Source organism: Zonotrichia albicollis, chromosome 13 (genome assembly GCF_047830755.1).
Source record: "Zonotrichia albicollis isolate bZonAlb1 chromosome 13, bZonAlb1.hap1, whole genome shotgun sequence".
NCBI classification, from domain to species: domain Eukaryota; kingdom Metazoa; phylum Chordata; class Aves; order Passeriformes; family Passerellidae; genus Zonotrichia; species Zonotrichia albicollis.
The window spans coordinates 5,066,623-5,081,269 of NC_133831.1; the positions used below are offsets into that span (position 1 = coordinate 5,066,623).

The 14,647-nt window shown below is 42.6% G+C and overlaps 1 protein-coding gene across 1 annotated transcript; it reads right to left on the reverse strand.

Annotated features, from left to right (window-relative positions):
• Positions 1-312: 312 nt before the first annotated feature.
• On the reverse strand, positions 313-13,559 carry PPP1R3E (protein phosphatase 1 regulatory subunit 3E). Its single transcript, XM_074550812.1, has one exon. The coding sequence runs from the start codon at positions 12,486-12,488 to the stop codon at positions 11,529-11,531; it is 960 nt and encodes a 319-aa protein (XP_074406913.1). The 5' UTR covers positions 12,489-13,559; the 3' UTR covers positions 313-11,528.
• Positions 13,560-14,647: the final 1,088 nt, after the last annotated feature.

The window sequence follows — 14,647 nt, forward strand, 5'->3', positions numbered from 1 at the left end:
GTAACTGCAGATGTTATCTGTAATATTTTGGGAAACAGAATTCACTTGCTGAAATATATAGTTCCATAGATTAATTTGACATCAAATTTAGTAATAGCAGCCTTAACATGTTAATTTTGTCATAGGCACATGACTGTTCTTATTACCTGGGGACTTTCCTATTGCTCCCAAACCACTGAAAAGCAGTGTCTTCCTAACCTACTCATGTTCTTCCTTCTTAAGGTTACAAAGATGATATCAAAAAAGGAGAAGCCATATCAACTACCTCTCTGTGTGATTTTTATTTCTTTATATAATTTATTAATCCTCTGCTTTCCTTTTTTTTTTTTTTTTAATTGTGTAATCAAATAGTGCTGCCTGTGAGGCAGGAGGGATTGGGGCCCTACCTTCCCCTTTCTGTGCTTTCTTAGTGTGCAAAGCTCCTGCAGTGATTGTTTATCAAGGTTCTACAGTGGGTTATTTGGGCTGTATTTTTGTCTAGTAAGAACTACCCAAGTCACAAGTAATTAGGAATTAATTTTATATCTTTTGCCTGGCAGTTGTGGTGATTTCAGCAGAGCCAGGTACTTGTAGAAATTGAGAGATCAGCAATAATTTGACATATCCTGTGTCTGTGTGTGTCTGTATTTAAAATCAAGTACCAAACTGCTCTAATGACTCCACAGGACTGAACCCAAAACTTACCTGTTGCAAACCAGTGAACTAAAGCAGCTGATTCCATTAGAATTAATATTTAATGAATCCACAAATGTCAACTCAAAGTTGATGTGACATCTGATGATAAGATGGAGTTGTACACACCTGCACTTTAGGAAAACACAGTAGTACAGCAGAGTTTTGGTCTTAAACTTTTCCCCACAATTATAAATGGTTGTGAGCAGCTAAGCACAAAAAGGGAACAAACCCCAACAATTTAGGTCAATGTAAGAGGAAGCAGGGGAACGTTAATTCCTGTGAGATGACTAAAGCAAAATTCATATTGCTTTGAGAGTTCCTTCTTTCTAAAGGGATGTGAATCACTGACCTTCTAAAGTGCATAAATACACTGCTGGTAATATAGAAACCTTTCCAATGTATAAAAAAGAGGGTTTCTTTTATGATCTGAAAGGATGTCAAAGTAATTGCTCTGGTGGTTTTTGGGTTTAGATCCTAGGAGCAAACCTTTGCTGCACAAGTCACACATCAAAGCCCTGCCAAGAGAGAATCCACTGTGTATTTAAGATGGTTTCATCTTCTCCACAGGAGTTAAACTGCAAAATGAGTAAGAGGAAAGAGGGAGTTTGACTGTTCTGCTGGAGCTCTAACTTGGCAGTGGCTGATAAACAGAAGGCTCTTGTAAACCAAGTGTAAATGTTTTAAAAACTCTCAGTCCTTATCCATTATTCCCAGTTCCATGCAGTATTTATTGAGACAACATTCAGGGCTCAGGGAGCTGGGAGCTTGGGCCTGGCCTCTTACAAACTCCCTGCCTCAGTTTGCACTTCGGAAGGGAAAGAGAAAGTTTGTTTCCAATACAGTAAGTGTGGGCAAATGGAGGTAGGAATGCAGGAAAATGTTTCTATTTGATACTGTTTCTTTCATCAGCTTTTATCCCATTTGGCCCTTCGTTATTTACCATGTAACATGTAACCTTTGTTGGTCTCCTCAAAGAGGTTAGTCCCGAGTACTTTAGGGCATTTTTATACCATTTTCCCTTAAAATGTTTGTATTCTTTTATTTTGATCAATAAAATAGTAATTTCTGTCATGACCTAGGGAACCTGGGGAACAATAAAAGCTGGCAAACCTGGTCTGTTCTCAAACTTTGCCCATTTAAACTGTATTAGCAGCTTACATACATCAGTCTGGATAAATGACAACTGTCTGGGAAAAGTACCTGAAAAAACATCAAACTTTTCCACCAGTGTGTGCTCCTACAGATAATTAATAAAGGAGGTGATTTCTTACAAAAATAAGCACTTCATCTGTGACCTCTTAAGAACTTAACAATTACAATTACAGGATAATTTATATACGTTATAGATTCAATATAGAGAGATTTGCTTTACAGCAAGTTATAATCCCACAACCAATAATTACATCTCTGTATCTCCTGGGGGTTAATTATATCATCACCTTTCTTTGTGCCAACACTTCCTCACTGTTCCACAAATACTTCCTTTACCTCCCCAATTATCTATCTGACTAATAGAAGCTAAACTTGGAACTAAGTTTTGCAGTCCATATTTTATTTTCCAAGATTTTTATCGATACCAGTCCCCAAAAGCTTGAATACCTTACATTTTTTTCTGATTTTCAGCCAATGGGGTGCTGCATCTCTCTGCGACACTTGGGCTTGTAATGTGTATGGATAGAAATCATATATTTGTTACTTCTTACTAGAGAGATAGAAAAATAATCAGTGTTTAAAACAAAAAGAACAAAACTACTAAAATACTTGGCAGTGTTTTGATGAGCATAAAAGAAGGGCAATGTCTACATTAGCAGTGAGACAATCTGTTAAGCAGCTCTGATTAGAAGTGCAGCAATCTCAGTATCCAATGCACTGGTGTCTGCAGACCAGTGATGGCCTGTGGCTGAGGATCCTCTTTCCTTTTCCTTCACACTGATAGGGTGGGAATCCAAAATCTCCCCATAGAAATGGTTCCCATCACTGAGTTTTAATTTTCCAGACTGACACAGAAAGGACACGACATCCATCTTCAGCCCAGCTGAGTGGATAAACTGAACTGCAGCAATCAATCAACCTGTGGGCACTCGAGGCTTCTCTGCTGTGGTGTGGGGAGCTCACACAGCAAAGAGCAAAGGGAACTGCACCACCTGCACTAAATATTCTGGAGAAGAGAAAGCAAACCTGAGAATATCGCAGAATTATTTACTAAACACAGGTCACCGGTGGAAAAAATTCTTCAGGTCACAAACGGTGCTCTGGCTGAAAGGACTGCAAGTAAAAACAGGAATTATTGCCCGATTCACCACACGGTGGCACTTGGAGCCTTGGAGCCGGGCAGGGAGCTCCCGGGGCTGCAGGCTCAGCGCAGCTCAGGGACCTCCAACTCCCCCAGGGCAACTGCGAGAGCAGCAAAAAAGATGAGGACACCACTGGAAATGTTTAAAACACACAAACGCATTTCTCACAGCACTGCATGTAACAAAGAAATTAAACCTCCTTTCATTGTACCCATTGTTATGTGACTGAAGTGATGGAAAGCAGCATCCCTGGGGATTCTATTCCCAGGGAACAGGAGCTCATGCCTGTGAGGCAACGTTAAAACTCTCGAGCAACGTCCAACCACTGCAAATTACCACCAAGAAATGCTGCAGCTGGCACAGACCAATTCTGAGAGCAGCTTAGGAGTGTCCTTGATGTGATTTTCTCCTCTCTCCCCACACTCCTTGAGACAGTCCAGGAACAGTCCTTGGCAGTAGAATTGACTCTGTGGTATCTGGATTGCTCAGAGTTTGCCCACAATATTGATGTCTCTCTCCTCCTGACAAAGCACAACCCAGTCACTTCAGACCTGATCTATTTTAATGCAGTATAAGTATCCTACATCCTTTGCTATTAGGCTGTTTTATTTGTCATTTGTTTATAGTGCTTAATTATTTATGCTGTTGAATGTATTTTGTGTAAGGAGCATTTAAATGCAGGTACAGCACTTGTACCTTTCTCTGCCCATGAAAGTCAATCCACAGCACAGGAGGATGAGTCTGCACTTCTCAGGACACAAACTTCTGCTTTCTGCCATCACCTGCCTCCCTTCTTTACTGTGTGGGTCTGGATCAAGAGGAAATGACAGAATTGAGTGTTCTTGGCAACTCCTGGCTGTTCTGAGAAGTCCTCACTTGTGCCACAACTGGTAAGGCAAAGCCAGTGGTAAAAGTGGTGTAAGATCACCCTTGTACAGCTCCTTTTTCCTGCACTGCATCACCCTCATCCACAATTATTATTATTATCATTAGCAGTAGTACAACTGTCTGAATACTTCACTAATTTTAACTCCTGTTATTAATAAGACTATCTACAACATGTAATTCTGATTAATCATCAGATGAAATACCATAGTCATGTAATGTCCCGTGGAATGGTGAACTAAAAGAAAAATGAATCCAAGAACAATGTAAAACTACATTAAACTTCATTATAATCTTCACTCAGAACTGTAATCTCATTACTTCGGGAGCATTCAAGTATAACAGCAGTTTAAAATTCAAAGCATATTCCTTACCAAAAAGAAATCTAAATTACACACTGTGATTCTAACTAATGCAGTCTAATATTTATGTAATGGTATGCTAAGAAAATAGTTCTGGATTCTGTAATTTATGTGGGCTAAGAGTTCTTTTTTACTTGAACAGAAAGATTAGATGGAGGTTAAATCATGAAAAATTCCCTCTGAAGAAAAAAAAAATCTAGGGCTAATATTAATTACTGCACCCTTCCAAAGAAATGCATGCACAAAAAATAATTATTATTAATGAGACAGCTAGGCAGATGTTTCTGAAAGAGGATAGAAAAATAAGTTGTACCAATTACATGAGAACAAACACAGAACATTTTTTCTCCTTGTGGCTATAGGGCTTTTATCTGTATTATAAAAAAGGCTTAAAAATTGTTATTTAAAGAAAAGCTGAAAACTGTTCTTGGCATTGCAGCAGAAGATGCTGAATACACTAAAAGACTGAATGGCAGGACATTGTAATAATTCAAGAAATAAATATTGTAAAGTAGGCAATGAACAGAGAAAGAATATTTGGAAGAATGCTTGGGATCATTTAGCTGATCCAGGGACAGCCTCAGCTCTGCAGTTCAGGCAGCCCTTCCCCAGCCCCAGAGAGCTGAAATGGGGCTGAAATGGTGCAATTGAAACAAGAAAATAAAAACAGCCATGTACATTTACACCCACTCCCATCCCCTCACCAGAACTCCTCCTGCAGCCTCCACAGAGAACATCCCCAGGACAGGCTGCCTGGGAAATGCCCCAAATATCAGATTTGCAGGTACATCCCAACATGCACTGTAGAGCTTTTGGAACATCATTGCTTCAGATCCTTAACAAAAAAGTCATCATCTTTTGTAGGTTTAATTAAAAAAAAAAAGAGTTTATAGTCACCACATGCTCACGATTCGTCTCATTAATCTTTAATGGCAGCTAGAAGCTACAGGTTTATAAATATCTCTTTTTCATCATTGTGACAAGCAGTGACTAGATGCAGTTTTGGTGGAAAATCTTCTGAAATACTGTAAGGCTAGGTAAATTACAAGGCATTATTAGAAAATGTTGATTTTTGACTTTTGGTGATATTACATTAACTTTTACAAACATTAGAAACAAAGATTATTATTTGGTGAAATATAAACATTGCAGAAAGACACTACAGCTAAAAGTAATTTACTAGTCAAGTACAGAGTTAAGTAACAATATTTTTCTCAGAATTAAATCACAGTAAATCAAAGAAACAGCAATAAAAACCTGCATGTTGAAGAACACTCTCTCCAACAGACAGAACCTCTGTTTGTGTAATGCTACAAGGGAGGAGTTGGGTTTGTTCAAACCTCTCCAAGAACAGCGATTTTCCTGCAGTGCAGCCTGGGTTTGTGTCTGGCAGGTTGTCCCTCCATGGAGGAGGCACAGGAGGGTCACAAACATTTTTATACCACAGTTCAGGAACTGGACACACGAATAATCCCAGCCAATTTTAGTTTGACTACTGTTGATCAGCTTTCCAAACACACTTTTTAGCTCTTTGTGTTTAAAAGTGTAGCACAGTTTGGCTTTTTAAGATTCAGAAATACAAAAAATTTTAAAACTCACAACAGTAACACAACTTTTGTCCTAGAAGGTGATAAGTGTAACGTGTGAGACTTGATTATGCAATGTTATGAAATATTGTCTGGTTATTGTTATTCAGAGGAGTTTCTTATGATTTAGTGAAGTCAGGTTAGACAAAAAAGAGCCTAAAGTTGTAACACCATTTAAGACACACAGTTTCCTTAATGACACTTTAAACAGAGTATTCTACACATAACACACTGATACATGAACTACACCAATCAAGTTAATCCCTATAAAAACAGGTGCACCATAGAATTGCATAGAAAGAAATCCCTGGCATTAATAGCTTGCACTGCAGTCTAGGACTTTCTCCCTGCCTTTCTAGATCAAAGCACATATGTTTTTTAAAAAGCACATCTCACACTTGACATTAGTCTTAGCTATATTCTTTGGAATCACTAGTGCATATGTAATTTCAAGCAATTTTTATACTTCATGCTATTGTTTAATATCTATAAAGTGAAAATTGCAAGGAAAAAAATCTCCTTGCCTTCCCCTCCAAAAATCTAATGTAAAATAATCTTCCTATGTAGCATAAAAATAAAATCAAATCTTTCCTCAACAGCAGAGGCCTCAATCAAAAGCCAGAGTGACTGATGAAGAGGATATTCACATGAGAGGGGAAAACCCAGGGTCAAAACCCTTTCTGTGAGGATTTTAAAACAGTATTTGTAAGTTGGATAAAGAAAACCTCCAAGCAATAGCCAATGGTTTTATAGCTCAGTGTCCACTTTGCTCATGGAAGACCTACATTCAAGCCCATCCACAAATGTAAGGAAATACTCTTATCACTTCTTTATTTTAGGGCAGTTCTATCAGCTGAACCTGAGAAAACCTTCACAGAAACAGGTGCATTTCCCTGAACATATTTAATTTTGAAATACACCACTGTCTTCCATTTAAACAAAATCCTGATCAGCTCTTCATAAGGCCAGTGGGCTTTGTTTTACAGCAATATTGACTATATTTACTTCTTGCCTTGAACTATTTATGTAGGAAAATCCTTCATTTTAGTGCTCAAAAATATTTCCATTCCATTAATAATCCCTCCATTCACTCCAAGCATGTGCATGTGGAGTATGTACAGGAAACAGAATTGCTGGGGATTTGCCAAAAAGCCCTGCAGAACAGCTGGAAGGTAAAAGTAATTTACTTCAGGTATTCCTTGCACTGAGCACTTCTGTTTCATGATATAAATCCTGTAGACAGATTAAACCCATAAAAAATTTTAACAATATGCATTATGCAGCATCAGATAAGTAACAGTAGAAGTTGAAAAGGCCAGATCTCCATGAACGGATTTTGTAGAAAACTAGAATTTCTGGCTTCAGAGAGAATATATATTTAGAATATTTGTGCAAGAAGCGAATATATACAACAAATATACTCTGTTATATTAACTGTAGTCATAATTGGTTTCTTTTTTTACTTAACTACATAAATGTAGAGGTGTACCAGGAAGACATTTCTGACTGACAAATCTTTCACTGTAATATGGGAAAAATATTACCAAATCCTTCTGGCTGCTATAGATACATTTTTAGCTGTGCCAGAAATCATGTGTCAGGAATTAGGATTATTGTATTTTTGTAAAAATTTCATTTTAATGACAGGTTCATTATTGGATTTGTGGTGGAGAGCTAAGGAACACATGAGCTTTATTTCTAGGAAATGCTGAAAGGCACATAAAAATTTGAATATAAGATATGTTGAAAAAATCAGATTCTGAGTATTTCTGCAGGTTACTTTACATTAAAATTAGCAGCTGCTTGCCTGTTGGCATTATGGAAAAACATTTCACATATCTGTAAAGGGATGATGCTCATGCATGAACAGACATTTGTTCATTCAAGTGATATATTTGCCCCTCACATCTGCTGAAACAACTGAGTGTGCACTTCCTCTGTTGTTTACTGAGATACTGAGGCACACACATTCACATCAAAAAGTTACTTGCAAATGGTAAAAGGAGAAAGAAATTAATTTACCTGAAATGGTGTACATTTAGTGAAAGTAAGTGCAACACCTTCATTTACTGCTTTTATGCTAATAAATAATATGTTTAGCTAGCTGAAATTCCATTCATGGTCACTTAATAGTTCTCATTTGTTTTAGGATTTCTAATAATTAGGGTAAATCTCCAAAATATTGCCACAGAAGGCATAGAGCCACATGCAAAAGCCCACCAGTTCCAGGTGAAGCAGCAACCATCCACGTCTGTCAGACACACAGGACAACCCAGCTCTGGATAAATGAGCATTAATGCCCATAAAACAGCATGGCACATTCCATAAAGCTACAGCTTTGCTCCATAAATGACAGACACATTTTTACACCTGCAGAGACACGAGCAATGAACGATTCCCTTACCAGGGAAGTACACAACCAAAGGATTTTTGCCTTGCCTAAACCATCCTGGAATCACTTGCAAAGGGAGGTGGCATGAGCCCTATTCATGCATATAAAACAATTTTTTTCCAGAAGAAGATTGGTTTGAAAATTTTCAAATATTTAACTTTGCTTGTGAAAGTTTTTTCTTGAACAATATTCTTTAGAAATACAAGTTTGAAATGATGTTTTGCTCAAGCTCCCAATAAAATAGTTGGTGTTCTGCCAACTTGCAAATGACCCCCTTTCAACACAGGTTTTTCTCCTCAAAGTCATTGTTTATGTATGATATAAATATCATTTGACATTTCTATTTCATCTCCACTTATCACAGCGCTTCTAGCAAGTATTAGATGGAATAGATGGGCTCAGATTGAAATCTAATGGATTGAAAACTACATGAATGCTGCCAGTGGAAGAATACTCTGAACTGAACACGTATTTGAGGATGTGAATAAACCTTTCTCAGAAATAAATTCATGTGACAGAAGTGAAAATATGTAATTGAAGTAATGCAGTTTTGGCATAGGCTACTGATAATTTCCATGAAAACACCTCAACCTCCTTCCACAGCCTTCACCAATGGCATTCTCTGGCCAAAGCTGGTGCAGCCTTCCCATGGAGCTGGCTCTGAACCTCCTACAAGACCAAGTCTTTTACTGGACTTGCATGTGTCTCATCAATAATCTCTGATAAAATTACTCACAAAATTTAGGTTAAGGTCAGGATTAACTGGTTGAAAGCTCAAGAGACTGTTTTGCAAAACACTCCCCTGGTATGCTTCAAAACGTTGAATATTCAGATTTGTGTTTGGCAAAGGTGGCCATAAATAACAGTAATATCTGAACAGTATTATAAAACTCAATTCTGCTTGCAAAATTCCAACCAAGAACAACAGTGAGTTCACTTAAGTCATGATCAAAAATGAAGTGAAATACAACAACCTCCCTGAGCACTTGATGCAGGTACATCCACTTAGGTAATCCAGATTGAAAGTATTTAAGCCACAGGTGCTGGAAGGAGATTTTTAAACTTTTTTGGAGACCTACACACGCTGCATAAATCAAACAACAATGAAAACTGCCAATCACTGGGAAATAATTTTGGAGTTCTAGAATTGCTCATTATTAAAAACGTTTTTTAGAGCTGTCCATGTTTTTTAAAGCCATTGAAACAATAAACAGAAAATCCTGTTAAAACTTCAAAAGCAAAGTTGCAGCATCAGTTGATCTTTTTTCTCCAAGCATTTTCATTAGTCCACATAACTGCTGTTGGTTCACTCTGTCCAGTTAAAAAGGCCAAGCTTTGGAAAGCTACAACACATAAATAAATGATGGTTTGCTATATTTCTACCAGATTTCAAAGTGCTTTCAAATGGAGACAAGTCCTTTTCCTTCTCTCCAGTATTAAGGCTCTTATAAAAGTTCAACTAAAAGACACTTGGGCTTGTTTTATCAAATACACCACTTAGCATGTTTTAATCATGAACATTTTAAGATCCTATTTGTGCAATTCTAGCTTTATAAATGTGTTCTACTAACTTACAGGATTACAAGATGGGGACCTTAATATACTAAAATGTGAAATACTCAGTAGATGCTGACAGTGTATTTCTGTTTAGTTTCATTAAAAGCACAGGGATTAGAACACTGACTGGGAAATTAAAACCAAGCTACCAATACTACAGAAAGCAGTCTTGCTATTACTTCCATTAAATCAGAACCAGTAATCTACAGAAATGAAATAAAATGTTCTTTTCCCATTGAGTTTCCACAGCTCTTTTTCCCCCAGAATTTATAAGTTCAATTATTCTGACTGAATCCGACCCTCAGGAGACAAAACTGCTCTCAGTTCTCAGCAGAGTCAAAAGGTTCTGTGAGAACTCATTACTCCAGACATTACTCAAGCTGCTTGGGACACTTAACTCTTTCAAGAAACACCAAAATGCAGTTTAAAACATTGCATTTCCTCCTGAAACCTACAGAAAATTCAAACCTAAATGCCTGATCTTACAGCCCTTCACAACCAGAAAATCACACTGACATGGTTTTACCACTCTCATTAGTTATATTTGCAGAGGCCCCTCTCCAGCAAACACATTCATGCCTCAATCCTGGAAAATTAGCACCCAGATTTGGCACCAGCACAACCTGTATTCAGCTGAACTCATGAAAAAGCATGTTTAAAAAGGAAAATGCTTTGCTTAGTGCTGATATAATTTAAAATATACCTTTGAAGGCAGAAGTCAGTATGCTGTGTAAATTTGATTGATATACTTTTATATGGCAAGGTAGAACTTTCTTTGATTTCTCTGATTAAACCTCACCAGTTTTATAAAATCCATCACTTACTGAAATTATTATGAAGAATTTGGAGCAGGAAATTCAGAAAGCAGGCTCTTGCACTGATACTGTTTAATTAAACTGTCAAAAGAAGAAAAATGAAGGTGTTGCTCATGATGCAGACTGGAATTAGGGATTCAACTCTTGTCGTCTCTCGCTCTTTTGGTGCAATTCCACAACTCTCCTGCTGCCCTGAACACAAGCAGCTCTGTGGGACCAATCCTACTGAAACAAACACCACATCCTGACAAACTTTCCATCAACTTACCGCATGAATTCTAAACCAAAACACTTTCTTTTAAAAACCTCTCAGTGAGTTGCGTTTCAAATAGGATGTGACGCTATTTTTTTGCTAAGTATGATTAAATACCTGAAAACAGGGTTCAAAAATAAAAAAAAAATCTTTGCTTTAAATCGAATACTTTCACTGTGTAATGAAACAGAGCTACGCCTTGGGGCATCCATACTTTTGTGGTTTTGGGTTCAGAACTGATCTGCCCCTCAGCCTGCGCTGTCAGGCCCTTGACCCCGCGGGACAATTAACAGGCGCGGGTCAGCGAGGCGCTGAGGGCGGATCCGAGCTTTGCCTGAGCAGGATTAGGCAAACACGGAGGATGCCCTGTGGCAGCGCCTTCCGTGTAACCTGCCGAGGTGACAGCCTGGCCTCCGGGGCCGGGACGATGTGCACTCACCTGCGGATCCCGGTCCTGACCGGCGAATCCCGCACATTCCCGGCCCTGTCACCGGAGCCCGGCCGGCAGCCGCTGCTTTGGTGAAGCCACAGTGCTGGGGACGCTGCGGGGGAACCCGCGCCCGGCCTCCCTGCCCACAGCCCGTGAGCGCCGGGAGGCGAGCCAGGGTTCCCCCCGGCCCCGCTAGAACCCAGCAAACACAAATTCCCCCTCTGTAAACACAACTCGGGAGGGCTCCCCCGGCCCTGCGCGGGCTCCGCGCTCCCCGTTTCAGATGAAGTGGATCCAGGCAGAGCTGTCGGGGTCCTGCGGGGGGCCTGGGGCGGGCGGGACGCGCTGCCGGCCCCGCAGCCGGTAGTTCTTGCCCTCGTTGTTGTCCCAGTACTCGGCGCCGGCGACGCGGTAGCGGACGGCGAACTCCAGCGTGGTCTCGGCGGCGGCGGCGGCGGCGCCCAGGGGCAGCAGGAAGGCGAAGCGGTCGCTGATGCCGTCGGTCGGCGCGGGCGGCTGGTACGTGGCGGCAGCCTCGGCGCAGCTGGCCCAGCCATTGAGCGTGTAGCGCACCGACACCACCTTCTCGTAGGCGAGGTTGAGGACGCGCACGGCCCCGCGCAGCCCCGCCGGCTCTGCCCGCACCCACTCCAGCCTCACCTTGTGCTGCCGCACCCGCTCCGCGAAGCCGGGGCTGGCGCCGGGCTGCGGCGGGAACAGCGGCTCCAGCAGCGGCGGCGGCGGCCCGAACAGCACCGGCTCCAGGTCGCCCAGCGCCGGCGGCTTCCTGGTCTTGAGGAGGTCGGCGGGGCGCGGCGTGGGCGGCGCGGGCAGCGGCACCCGCGGCAGGTCGGCCTCGCAGAAGAGGTGTACGGAGGTGAGCTCCAGCCCCAGCGAGTCGGCGAACCGCACGGTCTTGCGGCGCGACGGGCTCTGCTGCAGCGCGGGGCGCAGGCTGCGGTCGCCGGGCGTTGGCAGCGACTTGGCGCGGCGGCGCTGCGTGGGGCTGGGGGGCACGGCGGGCAGCGTGGGTTCCCGGCCGCGGGTCGGCGGCGGCTTCTCGTCCGCCGCTTCCCGCACCACGGGCGTGGGCGCGGCGTCGCCGTCGGGGCTGCAGCCCGCCCTGCACTGCTCGGCCAGGCTGCCATAGAGGCAGGCGCTGCAGCTGAAGTTGCGCGGCAGGTAGAGCCGGGGCGGCGGCCCGGGCACCGAGCTGTGCAGCGAGCCCGCCTTATCCATGGGGTGCCGGCGGGAGCGGCGACGGTGCCGGCGGCTGGCGCGGCACCCGGGGCTCCTCCTCTCGGACCGCGGCGTGCGGATGGCGAGGCGGTTTTAGCGCCCGGTCCGCGGGCTCTGTCTGTCGCCCGGACCCAGCGGGATGCCCTCGGCGCTGTCCAGGTCACGGCCGGCCCCGGGGGATGCCGGCGGGTGCATGTGTGCGGGGGCGGTGGCGGGACCGCGGCGCTCCGGCCGCTGCCGCTGGTGACGTGCCGCGGTCAGGCAGCGCCACACGCCCCGAGCCATCCTTCCTTCCCCATGGCTCCCACCCGCCCCGGTGCCCGCCTCGCTGTCGCCGTGCCACGGCCCCTGAGTGCGCCCCGCGGCTCCCCCTTCCCGCTCTCCCCGGTACCGCGGCTACGCCGTCCCTCTCCTCCTCCTCCTCCTCCGCCTCCTCCTCTCCTCGCTCTGTTCTGGGTCTTTCCTCGAGGATCTCATCCAAAAAGAGGAGGCGGCAGGGATTCCCCAGTGGAAGCATTAAAATTCATAGCGGTGCTCTCGCTCGTCCGATCCCGTTACAGAAATAGCTGCGAGAGGAAGAGGCAAAGCCGGGCTCGGGAAGATTACACGGGCCGATAAGAAACAGCTGGCTTGCGAGTTGGATCTCACAGTGTACATTTAAAGGAAGAAATCCAGCTGATCTGCTGTAATGCCTTTACAGTACATCTGCCGAATAAAATACACCTGCCGCAGTCCTGCCACGCGTGTCCATCGGGGTACAACGAGCTCCGGCCGAAACACGGGGGGTTGATTGTGTGAAACACAAACCGCGCCGCCTCTCCTCAGAAGAGCATCTGGAAACTGCTGAGCAATATTCAAATAAATTACATTTTAATGACAGACTCTGATGTAGCCGGTTCAAGAAGCTAAACCATCACTTCAGTAAGCCGCTTCATTCCAGACTTTCCGTAATCTGGGACTCGTTTTTAATTAGTAAATGGCATTAAAAACAATGATCCTACCATCCTGCCAGAGCCTGAGCCTGAACTGTGTTGACATGTGATTCTGATTTAGCTTCTGAGCAGGAGCTTTTTACACCTCCAGCATTTTATCTGCAGCACTTGGTGTCCCTTTGACAGTCTAGGCAGTGGAAATGCGGCTGATAAGATTAAGAATAGGACAAGTAAACCTGATAAGGACTAAGAGGAAAAAAAAGCCACCAGAACACAGGGAGAAGTTACCCACTGCCTCATATTAGCACAATCAGCTTTAATTCCTTTACTAATAAGTATGAAAATAATTCCTAGTTATTGCTGCTGGCTTCCAAATCTTTTTATTGACAGATGATTCATAAGTAGAGAAAATTATGCCCATCGGTATTAAATTTGACACCATTATGTTTCATTGTGCCACTGTCTCACATTTGCAGCCTGATTGGAGGTCTTGAAAAATCAAATAGTAACAACATAAATAAGTACATCTGAATTCATTAGCCCAGAATCTTTAAATTGTCTCACTTGTCCTTTAATGCACACCATGAGAAAGATATTATTAGGTCTCTTTCCTGTGTGGTGTGGTTTTTGTCTACTCATGTTAATAGGGGGACAAGAACAGACTCAAATAATTGTCAAACAGGTTTTAAGGCTACATCCTTTTTAATTAATTTTTCTGTAATTTCTCTCTGTCATAATGTACATTTTCTAATGAACTGACACTTGGTTTTGCTGATGTTAATTTCACTTAAAATCAAGTAGAGAACTTTATTTTTTACATCAATATGCGAAGTCTTTGCATTTTTAAACCACTGTGAAACTATCAGCTCAAACAGGCTAAATTGGTTTAAGCCAAATTACACATTCAGTCAGGTCTGCATGTTTTTGTGGTATTCCTGGAAACACAACTTCACAGTAATTTAGCTTCTGCTGTACTTTACACAATTGGGGTCCCTTTGAAAAATTTCACTTCCCCTCTTCTGGTAATGTAAGTTGCCCAACTTCTTATCATAAACTTGTGTAATACTATTGCTTTTTGGGTTTCTCTTCCTTCCACAACCATGGTATTTCATGGAACCAAAAAACCCAACTCCCTCCCTTCTTCTCTGGTGATTGCAGGTCAGGTAGTTCATGTAACTGAGTTGAAAATAGATTCCTACAACGTAGTAAGCAAAAAAATATAGCATA